The sequence below is a fragment of the Theropithecus gelada genome, chromosome 19 (assembly GCF_003255815.1).
Source record: "Theropithecus gelada isolate Dixy chromosome 19, Tgel_1.0, whole genome shotgun sequence".
NCBI lineage: Eukaryota > Metazoa > Chordata > Mammalia > Primates > Cercopithecidae > Theropithecus > Theropithecus gelada.
In genome coordinates, this window is record NC_037687.1 from 4,430,424 (window position 1) to 4,449,587 (window position 19,164).

At 58.6% G+C, this 19,164-nt stretch overlaps 1 protein-coding gene across 1 annotated transcript; it reads right to left on the minus strand.

Moving 5' to 3' along the window:
- Positions 1 to 1,726: 1,726 nt before the first annotated feature.
- On the minus strand, positions 1,727 to 16,643 carry PLIN4 (perilipin 4). Its single transcript, XM_025368307.1, has 8 exons — positions 16,066 to 16,643; positions 15,140 to 15,201; positions 11,201 to 11,939; positions 10,221 to 11,101; positions 8,483 to 10,124; positions 7,172 to 7,359; positions 2,643 to 2,729; positions 1,727 to 2,567 (listed from the first exon to the last, which is right to left on the minus strand). The coding sequence occupies exons 1-8, from the start codon at positions 16,214 to 16,216 to the stop codon at positions 2,235 to 2,237; spliced, it is 4,083 nt and encodes a 1,360-aa protein (XP_025224092.1). The 5' UTR covers positions 16,217 to 16,643; the 3' UTR covers positions 1,727 to 2,234.
- Positions 16,644 to 19,164: the final 2,521 nt, after the last annotated feature.

Consider the following 19,164-nt stretch of genomic DNA (forward strand, 5'->3'; position numbering starts at 1 on the left):
CAGCATCCAGGCAGGTGAGCAGGTCAGATGTGGGGAGGGCGAGGGCCCCCGAGGCTGGGCTGGGAGGGTTGAGACCGGGCCTTCCCTGAGGACCACTGCTAGCTGACAGTGGTCTCCAGTGTTCAAGGGGCGTGGGCCTCAGGGGCCAGCCCGGACTCACCCGCACACTGTGTGACTTTGGGCAAGTTGCCCTCCCACTCTGGGCTTCTCTTTCCTTCTCTGCATAAGGGACTGTCACGTGGGCACGGCCCCTAGCAAGTCACACCGTGCACCGAAGTTGCTTATTCCACAGTGGCATCTCGGGTTTGTCCTCCTGCCCAGCATGGCCGAGTTGCCTCCGTCCCAGTAAGAATTAGGCTGTGGTATGGCGGGAAGGGACTTCCTGAGCCCCGGCTCCATGCTTGGTTGGCTGGACGTAAGCTGCAGTCACTGTGCCGGATTTCTGCAAATGGCTGTGTCTGGCGTCCTAGCCTCCGCTGGCCATGGGTGTCAGGCTGAGAAGGCTCAGGAAGGCTCCTGACCCGTCCCCTCTCACCTGAGGCTGCCCCTGCTGTGCTGGCTTCCCTGGTTCAGAGCTGAGCTGAATGCCCCGGCCCCTCATGGTCCCTGGTGCGCACCGTGACCCCTGGGGACCAGCAGTCCCTCCACCCTTCCTCCCCCCCGGGTCTGGGGTTCCTGGGCTCGTGTCCTAGGAGAGTGTGGGAAGGTGATAAAAAGGTTCTCTTACCGGGTGAGTGGGGATATGGCTTCCTGGGGAGGCCGGGCTGAACGGCTCTTCCCCCTGCACTGAGCACAGCCGCAGCGCACTTCTCACACCTGACCTGAGCCTGCCGGCCTCCACGGCCTGGGCCAGCCTGAGAGCACCGGGTCGGGCGACCTTGCCAGGTGGGTGGGTCCGCTGCCACCAGTGTCTCTGATGCCCACAGCCTCCCCAGCCCCACTTCCTCTGCAGCCCAGCGCTTGGGTGGGTAGTCCTGAGAACCCAGGGGAGCGTGCAGGGGAGAAGGTGCCGTGTCACACGCACGCAGCCTCTGTGGCTGTTCCCAGCCCTGTCCGATCCCTCCATGAGGCACAGTTCCCTGTGAGGAAGCCCTTTGCCTGTGTTCTCCAGGGGCAGCCGCTGGGCCCAGCCTCCCCGGGGGCCTCAGAGCCCCAGGTGCCCGGCCAGGCCTCTGGTGGGCAGCTGGAGGCAAGAGAAGCCTGTTTGCTTGTTTTTGCACCCCACCTCCACCCTCTGCAAATTGCGCAGTCTCAAGCCAGGCTGGTGCAAAGCCCCAGCTGTGGCTGCCGTGGCTCCTGGTAGCTTTGTCCCCACTGTGAGGCCACCCCAGGGGTCAGCAAAGGCAGTAGCAGCCTGCTTTGGGATGATGGCAGTTTGACATTTTTTTTTTGAGATGGAGTCTTGCTGTGTCACCCAGGCCGGAGTGCAGTGGCACGATCTCAGCTCACTGCAAGCTCTACCTCCCAGGTTCACGCCATTCTCCTGCCTCAGCCTCCCGAGTAGCTGGGACTACAGGCACCCGCCACCACGCCCGGCTAATTTTTTGTATTTTTAGTAGAGGCGGCGTTTCACCGTGTTAGCCAGGATGGTCTCGATCTCCTGACCTCGTGATCCGCCCACCTCGGCCTCCCAAAGTGCTGGGATTACAGGCGTGAGCCACCACGCCCTGCCAAGTTTCACATTTTCTAGTACCTTCTAGTATGAGAGAATGTGGTTCTTAAGACCCTCAAGGTGTGCTAAGGCCAGAGACCCGCTTTCAGCACAAGGACGGAGCTGCCTGGAGCCTGGGATGCCACAGCACTGCCTGCACCGCTGGTAGCTGGGGGCCCGTGTTGCAGGACTGGAAGAGCCCTGCTAGATACAAAAGGGTTGCTATCAAGGCAAATGGATGCCCTTCCAGACTGGGCATGCTGCTTTTTCTCTTTCCTAATTGCAGTACTCGCTCAGGGTCTTCAAGGGAAGGCTCCTGGCTGGCGGTCTGAGTGACCCCAGGCTCCGAGAGGGGCAAGCAGTGCTGGGGAGGAGGTGGGAGGTGCAGGCAGGCCCGGAGCAGGGCGTGGGGTGGCTCCGCTCAGAAGGTCACTGCCTCCGCAGCCCCTCAGTGCTCCGCCAGCTGCAACCCCAAAGGTCTAGGGCTTTAGGAAACCGATCCAGGTTTGGGGCTGGAGAGAAGGTTCTGAGGCAGCTCCTCCCTGGGCAGAGCAGGGCGACCCTGCCCCGGGCCTGCAGGCTCCTACAGCTGCTGCCCGCCGGGGGGCAAGGCGAAGGGCCCTACCAGCCAGCTGAGCGGGGGGTTGTGCTGTAGGCCCTCTAGCAGCTGCTCTAGCCCCTGCCACGCCTGGTGCACACCCTCGTGGCACTGCACCAGCTGCTCTGCGGGCAGCGCCTCTACAGAGCCGGCCGAGGCCATGACGCCATAGAGCTCACAGAGGCTGCGCCGCGCCCGCTTCACCGGCTGCTGGAGCTCGGCGGGCAGGCCCTGGAGGCTGGAGGCCAGGCCACTGTAGGCCGTGTGCAGCTGCTGGAGAAGGCCGCAGACCCTGGACAGAGCCCCGGCGTCCCGCTCCTGTGGGAGGAAGGTGCGAGGTGAGTGGAGACCCACGGGCGGGGTGGGGGGACCCCAGCCCTGTGCCAGACCCACCTCCTGGACAGCAGCATCCTCTACACAGGCACCTGAGCCCTGGTCCAGACACGGCTGCCCTTCTGGAGCCTGCTGGGCCTCTTCAATCTGGAGAGAGAGTACAGTGGGGAGATGACGGCTTCTCGGCAAATGACCTTTCACAGCCCCCACCTCCCCCGCCCCGGGACCTGGGCACATTCAGAGTCCTGGGACAAAGGCCGCAAACTCCACGTCAGTTGTACCACAAGTGGACGTGTTGTTTTTCAGAAAGAAGCAGTAGTTCACACTTCCCCACGAGGTCATCAGGGAGCACACGTAACACAGCATTCGTGGTGTCATGTCACTCCTCACCCCTAAACCCTCCTGTGGCTGCCCAGTGCCCTTAAGATAAAACCCAGCTCCTCAGCATGGCCTTGGTGGGCTGGCCCTGGGACACCTCTGGCCTCATCTCCCATCGCACCCCACTGCTGTCTCCACTGCAGCCACACTGGCTCCATTCCGCCCTGCGGCCACTCCAGCAGCCTCCTGCCCCAGGGCCTTTGCACACACTGCCCACTCAGCCCAGAGCCTGCTTCCTGGGCCCTTCACAAGGCCCGCGTTCAGCCTCAGCTGCAGGTGACTCTTGGTGAAACCTTCCCAGCCCGTGGTGTGGCAGCCCCAGTCCTTCCCGTCACATCTGCTCCTCGGGGGCACAGCGTGCGGCTTTGGTGTTCATTGACTTGATGTTTATCCGCCCCTTGCAGGGGAACACTTAGGACTCTGTCCTCATTGCTGTGTCCCCAGCACGTGGCACCCACGCCCTGCCATCCTGTCCACAGGACCCCATCTTCCTCCTCATCTCAATGGCTGGTGGGGATGTGGCACACAGTCAAAATGTCAACTCCAGACTGCTGTCGCCCTCCCAGCCCTCGCCGCACCAGTGCTGGACACCTGAAGCCAGCTGCGTAGACAGACGCGTCCCCTTGGTGCCCCCCCAGGCATCTCCCCTCACCCTGTCCAAGGCCAGGCTCCTAATACCCACTCTGCAACCCACCCGGCCTCCCCTCAGCCCCCTGCTCTCCTTGTCTGCTCAGATTACAAGCCTCAGGAGTCTCTTGGGGTCCCCTCTCTCTCACCACCTACATCGGACCCAGGCAGCTCTGATTTCAAAACACCCAGAGCCTAGCTGCTTCTCACCACCACAGCGTGACTCCTGAGGTCCGGCAACACTGGTCTGGGTTTACGTCCCACTGTCTCCACCTCCGGCCCTTGGCCCAGTGGCCTGACCTCCTCATCAGAGCGATCCTTTTAAGTGAGACCCGCCTTGGATCAGGTCACTCCTCTGCCCAGAGCCCTCCCGGGCTCCCCCCTCCCTTGAGGTGGAAGCCCAGGTCCAGCCCGACCTGCCCCGTCCCCTCCTCACTCGGCTCCAGCCACCCAGACCTCCTTGCTGTTCCTCCAACACGCCAGGGATAGTCCCCCAGGGCATTTGCACGGCCTGTGTCCGCTGCTCAGATCACACTCCTACCCCTTCTGACACACTCCCTCTCCGTCATTTAGACCTGACTTCAAGAGTCCCTTCTTCAGGGTGACCAGCCCCAGCACAGCCACTTCCTTATCCGGGTACATGTTCCACGTTTCCAAGCATCATCCGACACCCTAAACATTCATGTGTGAATTGTCTTCCCCAACAATGGCGTCCCCTCATCGAGAGCAGGCCTGGGTTCTTGGGATATCCAAGGCCTTCAGTAACACTTAAAGGAACAAGTAAGGCATGATGAGTCACACACCACATCCCATTTCCCAGCCCCGCATCCTGCACGTGTGGCCCTGAGCACAGCTCTTCTCTTTCTGTGGCCTCCGTCTCCCCTTCTGAAAAATGGCTGGGCTGAGCTCTGGCCCAGGCTACTTTGCTGTGAGGATTCAAAGGTGGGAAAAGGCTTTGTGATCAGCCGCTCGCACCGCGCCACGAGGGTGGGCCTATTCCTTCATTCCTCCACGGCGTTTACGGAATACCTTCCAAGTGTGCCATTGGCCCACGTGCCAGAGGTGCAGCAGCAACTGTCCACCTTGGGGTGGCCACAGTGATGTGAGGTATCCCAAGGGTCCCCAGGACAGACTGGCCCCCAGCACTGTGGACACAGGGGCCGGATGGTTCTCTGAGGTGGGGCTGCCCTGGGCACTACAGGGTGCTGAGCAGCGTCCCTGGCCTCCACTCTCTCCACCAGGGGCTTGCCCCAGTTGTGACAACCACAGATGTCCCCAGACATGGACTCGTGTCCCCTGGGGGCAGGTCATCCGCACTGAGAACCCTGGGTTAGACCCTCAAACTGTGGCTTGTCGGCCGGGCGCGGTGGCTCACGCCTGTAATCCCAGCACTTTGGGAGGCCAAGGCGGGCAGATCACGAGGTCAGGCAATCGAGACCATCCTGGCTAACACAGTGAAACCCCGTCTCTACTAAAAATACAAAAAATTAGCCGGGTGTGGTGGCGGGCACCTGTAGTCCCAGCTACGTGGGAGGCTGAGGCAGGAGAACGGAGTGAACCCGGGAGGCAGAGCTTGCAGTGAGCCGAGATCCAGTCACTGCACTCCAGCCTGGGCAACAGAGCGAGACTCTGTCTCAAACAAAACAAAACAAAACAAAAAAAACTGCAGCTTGTCACAGACCCCTGGATGTTAACTGAAAACACAGTGGCCTGGGCTGCATGCCAGGAATCCTGACCGAGGGCAGCATCTCGAGGTCTCTCACGGCCCGCCTGGGTGGGGTTGCTGTCCACCAACACGTAAAAGGTGTGACTGCTGGGCACGGTGGCTCATGCCTGTCACCCCAGCACTTTGGGAGGCCAAGGCAAGAGGATCGCTGGAGCCCAGAAGCTCAAGACCAGCCTGGGCTACATAGGGAGGCCCCATCTCTACAAAAAATTTAAATTAACCAGGTGTGGTAATATGCACCCAGAGGCTGAGGCAGGAGGATCACTTGAACCCAGGAGTTTAAGACTAACCTGGGCAACATAGCAAAATCTAATCTCTACTAAAAATACAAATAAATACTAGCTGGGCATGGTGGTCATGCCAGTTGCCCAGTCACCTGGGAGGCTTAGCGGGGAGGATCTCTTGAGCCCAGTAGTTCGAAGCTGCAGTGGGCCATGATCGAGCCCCTGTAGTCCAGCCTGGGTGGCAGAGCAAGACCCTGTCTCACCGTCTCAAAAAAACAAAACCCGGCCAGGCGCAGTGGCTCACGCCTGTAGTCCCAGCACTTTGGGAGGCCGAGGCAGGCGGATCATGAGGTCAAGAGATCAAGACCATCCTGGCTAACATGGTGAAACCCCATCTCTACTAAAAAACACACAAAAAAATTTAACCCGGCGTGATGGCGGGCGCCTGTAGTCCTAGCTACTCAGGAGGCTGAGGCAGGAGAATGGCGTGAACCTGGGAGTCAGAACTTGCATTGAGCCAAGTTCACGCCACTGCACTCCAGCCAGAGCAAGACTCCGTCTCAAAAAACAAACCAAAAAAAAAAAACTCTAGAGCAGTCCTGTGAGATTCTGCCTCCAGGGATGCACAACAGCATCTAGAGCAAATGTTGACCCTCAGGACTGGGGAGGGGGAGACTGGAGGCCAGGGACACTGCTCAGCTCCCTGCAGGGACCAGGATGACCCCACCCCAAAGAATGATCCGACCCCAATGTCCACACTGCCAAAGGGGAGACCCTAGGCCACAGGAAGAGAGCGGGGCAGGTGGGAGGAGAGGACCACTCTGGCCAGGGCACGCGACCCCTGGGTGCATCTGAGTCACCTTGAGTTGGGTCCTTTCCTGCGTGCACTGCTGCCCCGGGCCCTGTGGGCTCCCTGGATCCCATCCCGGCTTCACTTTCCCCAGCCACAGTGCCGCCTTTCCACCCCCCGAACACACCCAGCTTGCTCCCCGGTAGCTTGCTATCCTGTCCCTGCTTTTGGGGGGCTTTGTATAGCTGTCTCCCCATCAGTCAGGACGGGACCCAGAGGGACGGCCTTCCTGCTCAGCCCACATCCCCCTCTGCAGACAGATTGTTTTGCTATCTTTGTGTCCCCGCTGTCTTTATTTTTTTTCTTGAGACAGAGTCTTGCTCTGTCACCCAGGCTGGAGTGCAGTGGCATGATCTTGGCTTACTGCAACCTCCATCTCCTGGGTTCAAGTGATTCTCCTGCCTCAGCCCCCCAAGTAGCTGGGATTACTGGCATGCGCCACCACGCCTGGCTAATTTTTGTATTTTTAGTAGAGACAGGGTTTCTCCGTGTTGGTCAGGCTGATTTCGAACTCCTGACCTCAAGTGATCCGCATGCCTCAGCCTCCCAAAGTGCTGGGATTAGAGGTGTGAGCCACGGCGCCCGGCTACCCGCTGTCTTTAAAGATCTGATCTAGCTCTGTCACCCTTGCCGGGAGGCAAGCCCCATGAGTGCAGACCCATGGCTGTTGGTGGTGCTGATGGCATCGTCTCCTAGACGCTCAGTCAGTATCTGCAGCTAAGTGAGTCCTGGGCAGGGGTTCTAAGTGCCCTGGGGAAGGGACAGCCGTAGGGGAAGCTCTTACCAGCTTTAAGCAATCCTGGAGCTGGGCCAGAGTGTCTCTGGCTTGGAACTGGCCGTGCTGCAGGTGGCTCACTGCGTGTTCAAATGCCCGCTGACGGAAGCTGGGACCCAGGTCACCTAAACGAACGAAGTAGCTCCCCTGCTCCGCCGACAGCACCTTCGGCCCGGGCTGGGAGGCAGCCAGCTGAGCTGAAAAGGAAGGTGCATGCTCGGTCCCAGAAGCCCCTCAGAGCCTTGGGGCTTGGGCTTTATAAAAGTTAAGTGAGGCCGGGCACAGTGGTTCACGCCCATAATCTCAGCGCTTTGGGAGGCCAAGGCGGGTGGATCACCTGGGGTCAGGAGTTCGAGACCAGCCTGGCCAACGTGGTGAACCCTTAACTTTACTAAAAATACAAAATAATAATAGTAATTAGCCAGGTATGATGGTAGGCGCCTATAATCCCAGCTACTCAGGAGGCTGAGGCAGGAGAATCCCTTGAACCCGGGAAGCATGGAGGTTGCAGTGAGCCGACACTGCCACAGCACTCCAGCCTGGGCAGCAAGAGCAAGACTCTGCCTCAAAAATAAGTAAAAATAAAAAAATGAAGCTGGGTATAGTGGCTTATGCCTATAATCCCAGTACTTTGGGAGGCTGAGGCTGGAGGATCACTTGAACCCAGGAGTTTGAGGCCAGCATGGGCAACATAGGGAGACCTGTCTCTACAAAAAAATACATAGCCGGGCATGGTGGTCCTAGCTCCTTGAGAGGCTGGAGCAGGAGGATCACTTGAACCCAAGAGGTTGAGGCTGTAGTGAGCTATGAACACACCACTGCACTCCAGTGTGGGTGACAGAGCAAGACCTTGTCTCTAAAAAAACGAAAAAGGGCCAGGCGCTCTCATGTGTAATCCCAACACTTTGGGAGGCTGAGGCAGGAGGATCATTTGAGCCCAAACCAAATAAATAAGTCTTTTTAAAAAAAGTCAAGGGCCCAGCTAAGGACAGTCTCTCACACCTGTAATCCCGGCACTTTGGGAGGCCAAGACAGGCGGATCACGAGGTCAGGCGATCAAGACCATCCTGGCTAACATGGTAAAACTCCGTCTTTGCTAAAAATACAAAAAATTAGCTGGGCATGGTAGCGGGTGCTTGTAGTCCCAGCTACTAGGGAGGCTGAGGCAGGAGAATGGCGTGAACCCAGGAGGCGGAGATTGCAGTGAGCCGAGATTGTGCCACTGCACTCCAGCCTGGGTGACAGAGCAAGACTCCATCTCAAAAAAAAAAAAGTCAAGGGCCCGCTAGCAGCTGTGCCTGAACCCGGGCATCCCCTCACCTTGCTCCTCTGCATTCATGGGGTGGAAGATGTCCCCCAGTCCCTCCAACTCATTCTGCAGCATCGCCCAGCGTGGGGCTTCTTCGGGGTTGTGTGTGGTGGCCAAAGGCCTTGTGTCCTCCCTGCCCAGGGCGGCCCCTTGGGTGAACGTGGCCACGTCAGTCGCAAGGCTCTTGGTTGTGGCTGCAGCTTCCCAGACAGGCTCCGGGCCTACGCTGAGCATCTCTGGGGGCCTGGAGACACCAGCGAACGGGGCCTCTCGGGAGCTCAGGGCAGTCTGCTCCCCACCATTGTCTGTGGTCCTGGAACTGGTACGTCCACCCCAGGAGGTGGCCTGGGTACTAGGTAACCAATTCTGGAAGGTGCTGAGGCCAGTGTGGATGGCCCCTGTTGCCACGTTCCCTGACCCCATGAGCCCAGCAGACGCTGCATCTTTGGTTCCAGTCAGCACTGCCTTGGTGGTGTCCAGGCCCCCCTGGACAGCCCCTTTGGCCATGCTCATGGCACCGGTCACCCCACTGCAGACGGTGTCCTTGGTACCCGTTAGCACAGCCTTGGAGGTGTCCATGCCAGTCTGCATGGTTCCTTTGGCGATATTCACTGCCCCCATGACTCCAGTAGTCACTGTGTCCTTAGTGCCACTCAGCACTGTCTTGGCTGTGTCCACACCTGTGTGAACGGTCCCTTTGGCCACATTCACAGCACCAGTGACTCCACTGCAGACGGTGTCCTTGGTACTGGTTAGGACAGTCTTGGTGGTGTCCACGCCGGTCTGGACAGTCCCCTTGGCCAAGTTCACAGCGCCTGTGAGCCCAGTGGACACAGCGTCCTTAGTGCCAGTCAGGACAGACTTGGTGGTGTCCAGGCCCCCCTGGACGGCCCCTTTGGCCACATTCGCGGCACCAGTCACCCCACTGCAGACTGTATTCTTAGTGCCGGTCAGCACGGTCTTGGTGGTGTCCACCCCGGTCTGGACGGTCCCTTTGGCGACATTCACTGCCCCCATGAACCCGGTGGACACTGTGTCTTTCGTACCCATGACCACAGACTTAGTGGTGTCCAGGCCCCCCTGGACGGCCCCTTTGGCCACATTCACGGCACCGGTCACCCCACTGCAGACGGTGTCCTTGGTACCAGTTAGGACAGTCTTGGTGGTGTCCACACCGGTCTGGACAGTCCCTTTGGCCAAGTTTACAGCCCCTGTGAGCCCAGTGGACACAGCGTCTTTAGTGCCAGTCAGGACAGACTTGGTGGTGTCCAGGCCCCCCTGGACGGCCACTTTGGCCACATTCGCGGCACTGGTCACCCCACCGCAGACGGTGTCCTTGGTGCCGGTTAGGACAGTCTTGGTGGTGTCCATGCCACTCTGGACGGTCCCTTTGGCGACATTCACTGCCCCCATGAGCCCGGTAGTCACTGTGTCCTTAGTGCCGGTCAGCACGGTCTTGGCTGTGTCTACACCTGTCTGGACAGCCCCTTTCGCCACATTCACGGCACCGGTCACCCCACTGCCAAGGGTGTTCTTTGTACCTGTAGCGATATTTTGGGTCGTTTTCAGTCCAGTTTGCACAGCCCCCTTGGCCACGTTCACGGCACCAGTGACCCCACTGCAGACAGTGTCCTTGGTACCGGTCAGGACAGACTTGGTGGTGTCCACGCCAGTCTGGACGGCCCCTTTGGCCACATTCACGGCACCGGTCACCCCACCGCAGACGGTGTCCTTGGTGCCGGTTAGGACAGTCTTGGTGGTGTCCATGCCAGTCTGGACGGTCCCTTTGGCGACATTCACTGCTCCCATGAGCCCGGTAGTCACTGTGTCCTTGGTGCCAGTCAGCACGGTCTTGGCTGTGTCTACACCCGTCTGGACAGCCCCCTTGGCCACGTTCGCTGCCCCCGTGAGCCCGGTGGACACTGTGTCTTTCGTACCCATGACCACAGACTTGGTGGTGTCCAGGCCCCCCTGGACGGCCCCTTTGGCCACGTTCACGGCACCAGTGACCCCACTGCAGACGGTGTCCTTGGTACCGGTTAACACAGTCTTGGTGGTGTCCACGCCGGTCTGGACAGTCCCTTTGGCCAAGTTTACAGCCCCTGTGAGCCCAGTAGACACAGCGTCCTTAGTGCCAGTCAGGACAGACTTGGTGGTGTCCAGGCCCCCCTGGACGGCCCCTTTGGCCACATTCGCGGCACCGGTGACCCCACTGCAGACTGTATTCTTGGTGCCGGTCAGCACGGTCTTAGTGGTGTCCACGCCGGTCTGGACGGTCCCTTTGGCGACATTCACTGCACCCATGAGCCCGGTAGTCACTGTGTCCTTGGTGCCGGTCAGCACGGTCTTGGCTGTGTCTACACCCGTCTGGACGGCTCCCTTGGCCACATTCGCTGTCCCCATGAGCCCGGTGGACACAGCGTCTTTAGTGCCAGTCAGGACAGACTTGGTGGTGTCCAGGCCCCCCTGGACGGCTCCTTTGGCCACATTCATGGCACCGGTCACCCCACCACAGACGGTGTCCTTAGTACCTGTTAGGACCATCTTGGTGGTGTCCATGCCTGTCTGGATGGTTCCTTTGGCCAAGTTCATGGCACCAGTTACCCCACTACAGACGGTGTCCTTTGTACCTGCTGCGATATTTTGGGTTGTGTTCAGCCCAGTTTGCACGGCCCCCTTGGCCACGTTCGCTGCCCCCATGAACCCAGTGGACACTGTGTCTTTTGTACCTATGACCACAGACTTGGTGGTGTCCAGGCCCCCCTGGACGGCCCCTTTGGCCAAGTTCATGGCACCGGTCACCCCACTGCAGACGGTGTCCTTGGTACCAGTTAGGACAGTCTTGGTGGTGTCCACGCCGGTCTGGATGGTTCCTTTGGCCACGTTCACGGCACCAGTCACCCCACTACAGACGGTGTCCTTGGTACCTGTTAGGACAGCCTTACTAGTGTCCACACCGGTCTGAATGGTTCCTCTGGCCACATTCACTGCCCCTGTGAGCCCAGTGGACACAGCATCTTTGGTGCCAGTCAGCACAGCCTTGGAGGTGTCCACGCCGGTCTGGACAGTCCCTTTGGCCAAGTTCACTGCCCCCATGACCCCAGTAGTCACTGTGTCTTTGGTGCCGGTCAGCACAGTCTTGGTGGTGTCCACGCCGGCCTGTACGGTCCCTTTGGCCACATTCACTGCCCCCGTGAGCCCAGCGGACACCGTGTCCTTGGTGCCGGTGAGGACAGCCTTCGAGGTGTCCAGACCCCCTTGGACGGCCCCCTTAGCCATGTCCACAGCCCCCGTGACCCCGCTGGACACCACCTCCTTGGTGCCCGTGAGTGCAGACCGAGTGGTATCCAGGCCTCCCTGGACCACTCCCTTAGCCGCATCCACCACGCTGGCCATCCCGGAGGAGACGGCATCCTTGGCCCTGGACATCTTGGAACACACCAGGTCTTTGGCCCCGGACACCATTTGCTGAGAAAGGACACAGGTGATCAAGAGAAGGACTGAGAGGCATACTCCACCCCGATGTCCGCCAGCCCAGCCCCCTAGTGTGCCTTGGGGCAAGGAACTGCAGCCACCCAGAGGCCCCCACCTTCTCAAAAAGCAAGCTGCTTCCTCACCCCAACCCGGGTCAACCACTCATCAGGCTGTAGGGTGGCACCCTGGCTCTCCAGGACAAAGTCCTCATGAGCTCACAGCACCAGCCTCTTTCATTCTCACGCGCCCCCTTCCCCTGCTGTAGGCAGGCCTCGTCAATGACAGCACGTCCCAGGCCTGGACTCGGCGCAGGTCCTACAGTTACATCTCTGTTCCTCTTGCTTATTCTCCATTCATGGCAAATGTTGAGCCTGGTGCCCTAGTGACACCAGGGAGACCAAAATTGCTTATTAAAAATCATTATATCCGGGCTGGGTGTGATGGCTGATGCCTGTAATCCTAGCACGTTGGGAGTCCAAGGTGGGAGGATCACTTGAGCCCAGGAATTCAAGATCAGCCTGGGTAACCAAACAAGACCCAGTCTCTACAAAATTTTAACAATTGGCTGGGTGGTGGTGCACACATGTAGTCCCAGCTACTTGGGAGGCTGAGGCGGGAGGATTGCTTGAGTCCAGGAGGTTGAGGCTGTAGTGAAATATGATCATACCACTGTACTCCAGCCTGGGCAACAGAATAATATTCTGTCTCAAAAATAATAATATGTTCAGGCTGGGCGCAGTGGCTCACGCCTGTAATCCCAGCACTGTGGGTGGCTAAGGTGGGAGGATTGCTTGAGCCCAGGAGTTTAAGAGCGGCCTGGGCAACAGTGAGACCCCATGTAATTACAGGGAGTAATTGGGGCTCGTGCCTGTAATCCCAGCACTTTGGGGGGCCAAGGCAGGTGGATCACCTGAGGTCAAGAGTTCGAGACCAGCCTGACCAACATGGTGAAACTCCATCTCTACTAAAAATACAAAAATTAGCTGGGCCTGGTAGTGGGCACTTGTAATCCCAGCTACTCTGGAGGCTGAGGCAGGAGAATCGCTTGAACCCAGGAGGCGGAAGTTGCAGTGAGCTGAGATCGCGCCATTGCACTCCAGCCTGGGTGACAGAGCAAGACTCTGTCTCAAAAAAATAATAAAAGTAGGCCAGGCGCGGTGGCTCACACCTGTAACCCCAGCACTTTGGGAGGCCGAGACGGGCGGATCACGAGGTCAGGAGATTGAGACCATCCTGGATAACACGGTGAAACCCCGTCTCTACTAAAAATACAAACTATTAGCCAGGCATGGTGGCGGGCGCCTGTAGTCCCAGCTACTTGGGAGGCTGAGGCGGGAGAATGGCGTGAGCCAGGGAGGCGGAGCCTGCAGTGAGCTGAGATCGCGCCACTGCACTCCAGCCTGGGCAACATAGTGAGACTCGGTCTCAAAAAAATATATATGTATTAATAGTAATAAAAGTAAAAAAATAAAAGCAAAAATGAATGACAGTGATAGCCTAGGAGTTCTAACACTCAGGTGTACCTATGAGGTACTGTTTTGTTTGTTTTTTGAGACAGAGTCTCACCCTGTCACCCAGGCTGGAGTGCAGTGGCACAATCTCAGCTCACTGCAGTCTCTGCCTCCTGGGTTCAAGCAATTTTCCTGCCTCAGCCTCCTGAGTAGCTGGGATTACAGGTGCCTGCCACCACGCTCGGCTACTTTTTGTATTTTTATTTTTTTATCTTTTATTATTTATTTATTTATTTATTTTTTACTTTTTGTATTTTTATAGTAGAGATGGGGTTTCACCATGTTGGCCAGGCTGGTCTCAAACTCCTGAGCTCAATTGATCTGCCCGCCTCAGCCTCCCCAAAGTGTTGGGATTACAGGCATGAGCCACTGCGCCCAGCCAAGGTGCTGTTTTAATTCAGTAAGTTCTCAACTGGGTGATTCTGCCTCCAGGGGGCACTGGGTGATGTCTGGAGATATCTGTAGTTGTCACAACTTGGGGAGACTCCTGGCATGGAGTAGGTGGAGGCCAGGGATGCTGCTCGGCACCCTGCAGTGCCCAGGATGGCCCCACCCCAGAGAACGATCCAACCCCAAATATCCGCAGGACTGAGATTGAGAAGCCCTGAAATTATATTCTCAGAACCCGTCTCCCCACTAACTTTGGCTCAGGTGAGCACCTTGGGCTCTGTAGTTGGAGAGACCCAGATTCAAGTCCCAGCTTTTTACCCTCTCCTGCCCCTGACACTCACTGTGTGGCCTTAGGCAAGTCACATGCCCTCTCTGAGCTCATATCCTTGTCTGGAAAATGCTGATTAAAACAGCTCCTCTTGCCGGGCGCGGTGGCTCACGCCTTTAATCCCAGCACTTTGGGAGGCTGAGGTGGGTGGATCACGAGGTCAGGAGTTTGAGACCAACCCGACCAACATGGTGAAACTCCATCTCTACTAAAAATACAAAAATTAAGGCCGGGCGCAGTGGCTCACACCTGTAATCCCAGCACTTTGGGAGGCTGAGGTGGGTAGATCACGAGGTCAGAAGATCGCCACCATCCTGGCTAACACAGTGAAACCCCATTTCTACTAAAAAATACAAAAAATTAGGCGGGCGTGGTGGCGGGTGCCTGTAGTCCCAGCTACTCGGGAGGCTGAGGCAGGAGAATGGTGTGAACCTGGGAGGCGGAGCTTACAGTGAGCCGAGATCATCCCACTGCACTCCAGCCTGGGCGACACAGCAAGACTCCGTCTCAAAAAAAAAAAAAAAAAAATTAGCCGGGCATGGTGGTGGGCACTTGTCCCAGCTACTCGGGAGGCTGAGGCAGGAGAATCGCTTGAACCTGGGAGGTAGAGGTTGCAGTGAGCTGAGATCGTGCCACCATTGCACTCCAGCCTGGGTGAAAGAGCGAAACTGCATCTCAAAAAAATAAAACTAGAAGAAATAAAAGTGGTTACGCTGCTGTTGCTTTGGTTGCATCGTGCCCTGCGTAGACTGGAGCCTTACGTGATTAGAGTGAGGTAGCACCGCACCCATTTCACAGATGTGGAAATAGAGGCTCAGAGGGGAAGCTCTGCCTGGGATCCCCAGGCTGTCTACCTTCCCTCAGGCCCACAGCAGCCCCCCAGATGGCAGGAGCTGAAATGTCCCAGGAGGGGGCACCCCCAGGGCTCCTGCCACATCAGACCCTGCCCTGCACGTGCCTCTCACCTTTTCCGAAGGTTGCAACTCCTTCTCCGTCCATGGGGCCATCTGCTCTGGGTGGGCGGCCACTGTGGGGACAGGGGCTGGTCAGGGAGGGCGAGGGGATGCAGGTTAGAACCAGCTACCCGGCTGCCCATTGTGCAATAGCCAGGCACGGCCTGAAAGGTCAGGAATGTCTCAGCTACCCCGCCAGGGACAGCAGGAGGTGACATCCACGGCTACCCGCCAGAACTGGTCTCCCCCCAGCCGTGCTGGGGGCTCCCACCAAGCCTAGGGCCGCTGTTCCCCGAAGCAGGGTTCCATGGTACTTCCTCTGCTGGGTGCTGGACACCCACCCTGAGTCCTGGGATTCACAGAGCCTGGGGTAGGGGAGCAGCCCCTTGCCCAACCCCCCCCGCCCCCGCTGCAGCTGCCTGCTGCCTGTCGCCAGGCCAAGGTATGTGGAGCAGAAGTCAGCTGCCTGGGGCTCTGGGCCCAGAGGGAGGCCCAGCTCAGGCGGCCGCCCCATCCCTGGGTTCCCTGTCATTGTCCCTGATTGCTCAAGCTGAGCCACAGGAGGCTGGGGAGCTCCCGGGCTGTGTGACCCCAGGGGAGCTGCTGCTTCTGCCTGGGAGTCCAGATCTCACTCTGATGAGCTCAGAGGGGCAGTGCACCCAGCCTGGTCCATGGTGCATCAGAAACGGGGTGCAGGGTGGGGGAACGGCCGAGGGACTGAGTGGGGGGCATTGCAGGGAGACAGGCTGGGTTGAAAGCCACCTTCGGCCACTCACCCCCCATATTTATGCCTCAGTTTCCCCATCCGCCACAAGATGTCCCCCACACAGGCAAATATGGAGGGCTCGCCAAATGGCCAGAAGTCCCTGCCGGGGGAGCTCCTCCTCCCAGGTCCATGTGTAGAGTCCCCCACACCCCCAGCTGGGCCGGCCACTCACCCTGAGCCTGTGGTCGGGCAGCCTCGGCGGCAGGCGCTCCTGCGGGGTCAGTGGCTGGCCGGGCTCTCGCCGAGCTATGTGCATTGGCCACCAGGTTCCGGGCAGAGCTGAAGCCAGGCAGGGACCCAAAGAAGCTGCCCAGGGTCTGCATTGGGGAGGGGGAGGTGTGCAGGATGAGCGGGCCAAGCCTCGGCAGGGACAGGGGTCGCAGGAAGCATTGATCAGCACAATGCCGCCCCAGCCCCTTGCTCCCAGGTGACCTCGGGAAAGTGTTTCAGCCACTCATCCTCAGTTTCCACACCTGGGCAATGGGCAGACTCAGCCTGCCTCCTGTCCGCAGAGGAAAAGATCATCTACCTCATCTCCAAAGACCTTTTCCTTCCAGGACCTCCACTGCACAGATGGGGAAACTGAGGCTCAGAGAGGTGCAGAGCTGAGGCCGGCCCAAGGTCACCCGCTGGGGAAGGTGCCAAGGTCTGCGTGGGTCCCCCACCTCCAGCTTGGGTCAGGAAGAAAGGGGTTGGCATCATGGCTCCCAGAGCTGCCCTGCCAGCCCACCAAGGAAGCACCTCTCCAGACGCGAGACCCCAGGACTGTGGAGGTCACCTTCCCTGACTCTGGGGCATCTCCAGGCCCCAGCAAGAATCTGCCCCCCGTTTCCTTTCTTTACCTTGCCCTTGGATTTGGGGGGATCCCGTCTCCCTTCGTCCGGAGCAGACATAGTGAGAATGTGAGAAGCTGGAAGGGGGCAGAGAAGGTGCGTGAATAGGGGTTCCCCAGCCTCCCATCCCACACCCACTGCTCCCGAGAGCCTCAGCAGCCCCCGACACCCACCTGCAGGCCTGGCCTTGCCCTGGTGTCACTGAAGCAGACGCGGCCCCGTTCACCTGGACTGCGCGGGGGTCCCCCTGAGGACGGACTGGCCTGGCTGGCAGCTGGCTCTGCCCTCGGCTCCCTGGCCTTATAGGGTCCAGGGCAGGCGCAGGCCCAGCCGGCAGGGGCAAGCGGCCAATGGGCCCAGGGGAGGCGGCCTGGACGGTCACGTGACCACCTGCCCAACCCAGTGTGGGCCCGGGCCCAGCACCTTTCCCCTGTTCCCTGCCCACAGCTTGCACCAGGCTGAGTGGCTCACAGGCCAGCTGGGCTCCCCTCCTGGACCCCCCGAGGGACTGCCTGTGTGCCCATCCTGCCTCCAGTTCCATCCACAAGATGGGTATAGTTCAAATCCTCACTGTGCCAGGACGCCTTGACTCGTTACCATCTTTGTGCCTCAGTTTCCTCTCTTGTACTCTGCACCACGTCCCGCAGCGTCCAGCTTCCGCCTTCACTTGCTTCACCCCAGTCACACAGGCCTCCTCGCTATGCCTCTAGCACACCTGGCACGGTCGTGCCTTAGGGCCTCTGCACGGGCCGTGCCCTCTGCCTGGAACACCTCCCCACAGGTTCCCACAGAACAGTGCCTGGCATATATTTGGTGCTTAATACACGTTTGGCTCAGTAGAACAACACAGAGAGAGATTGTGAGCCTCTGTGAGATGAGGTCATGCACTGAACAAATGCTACCTTTGCGTCACCCAGGCAGAAGCAGGGTCTCAGGGTCTCTGCGAGGAGCAGAGAGTGTCCTCAGTGTGGAGGGGAGCCCGTCACTCTCCAGAAGGGACTTAGACCAAGATGGAGCACCAGCCAAGCTGGGGGCACCCTAGGAGTGAAAACCCAACCTGGGGGGCTTGGGCCAACCCAGGGAGGCTCCCTGGAGGAGGCGTCCTGTTCCAAAAAAAACTGGTGAGGACGGGATTCAAACCCAGACCCAGAACCTTCGTGCTGAGCCCAGCCTATGTGCTGGGCTGGCTGTGGGTGGGTGGGCAGAGGAATGGCTGTGACGCCCACCATGGGCTGTGTCCCCCTCCTACCTGCCTCCGAGACAGGGTTCCTAGCCCTGTGTTATTGGGGGTGAGAGGGCAGACCCCATGGGTGGCTCTGGGCACTGGGCTGGGAGGAGGGAGGGTCCAGCCACAGGATCTGATGATTCCCAGGCCGTCTGTCTCCTTGGAGCCGACAGTGTGTTTGCTAAACAGTGGGGGAACAAAAGGGGGGGTGTCCCCCAACCTCTCCTACCAGCCAGTGCTTCCCAAGGGTGGCTGGGAGAGCTCTGGGTGCCCCTCCCCTTCCCAAAGGGCGACCACAGCCCAGTGTGTGGGGAGAAAAAATAAATAAGGGATCATAAACATCCCAGCCAGGATCTGCCCCTCCTCTGCCCAGCACCCTCCATGGCTCCCACCTTCCCCGGGGTGGGAGCCAGGGGTCAAAGCCCAAGTCCCCCCTCCCTACAGCCCACTAGACCCTGCATAACCTGCCTCGTCCTGTCCCCACCTTCCCCTCCTCCTCCTCCTCACTCTGCTCCAGTAACACGGGCCTTTTCACTGTACCCATAACACACCAGGACAGTGGAGTCCCTCAGAGACACACGTGACTGTGCCTGCTTAGCCCCCGACACCCTGCCTCAGGGCCTTCATGCAGGTTGTTGCTTTTGCCTCCAGCACCCTTTCTCACATCCCTCACCTCCTTCCAGATCTTTCCTCAAATATCACTTCCTCAAAGAGGCCTTCCTGGATCCCCTCTCCCTTTAAAAAATATATACCTCAGGCCAGGTGCCATGGCTCAGTCTGTAATCCTAGCATTTAGGGAGACCCAGGCAGGAGGATTGGCTTGAGACCAGGAGTTTGAGACCAGCCTGGGTGACAGAGCGAGATTCATGTCTCAAACGAAAAATAAATAAATAAAATAAATTTACATATATTTATGTATATTTAAATATATATATTTTTTCTTTTGAGACAGAGTCCCGCTCTGTCGCCCAGGCTGGAGTGCAATGGTGCCATCTCGGCTCACTGCAAGCTCCACCTCCTGGATTCATGCCGTTCTCCTGCCTCAGCCTCCCGAGTAGCTGGGACTACAGGCTCCCGCCACCACACCTGGCTAATTTTTTGTATTTTTAGTAGAGACGGGGTTTCACTGTGCTAGGCAGGATGGTCTCGATCTCCTGACCTCGTGGATCCACCCACCTTGGCCTCCCAAAGTGCTGGAATTATAGGTGTGAGC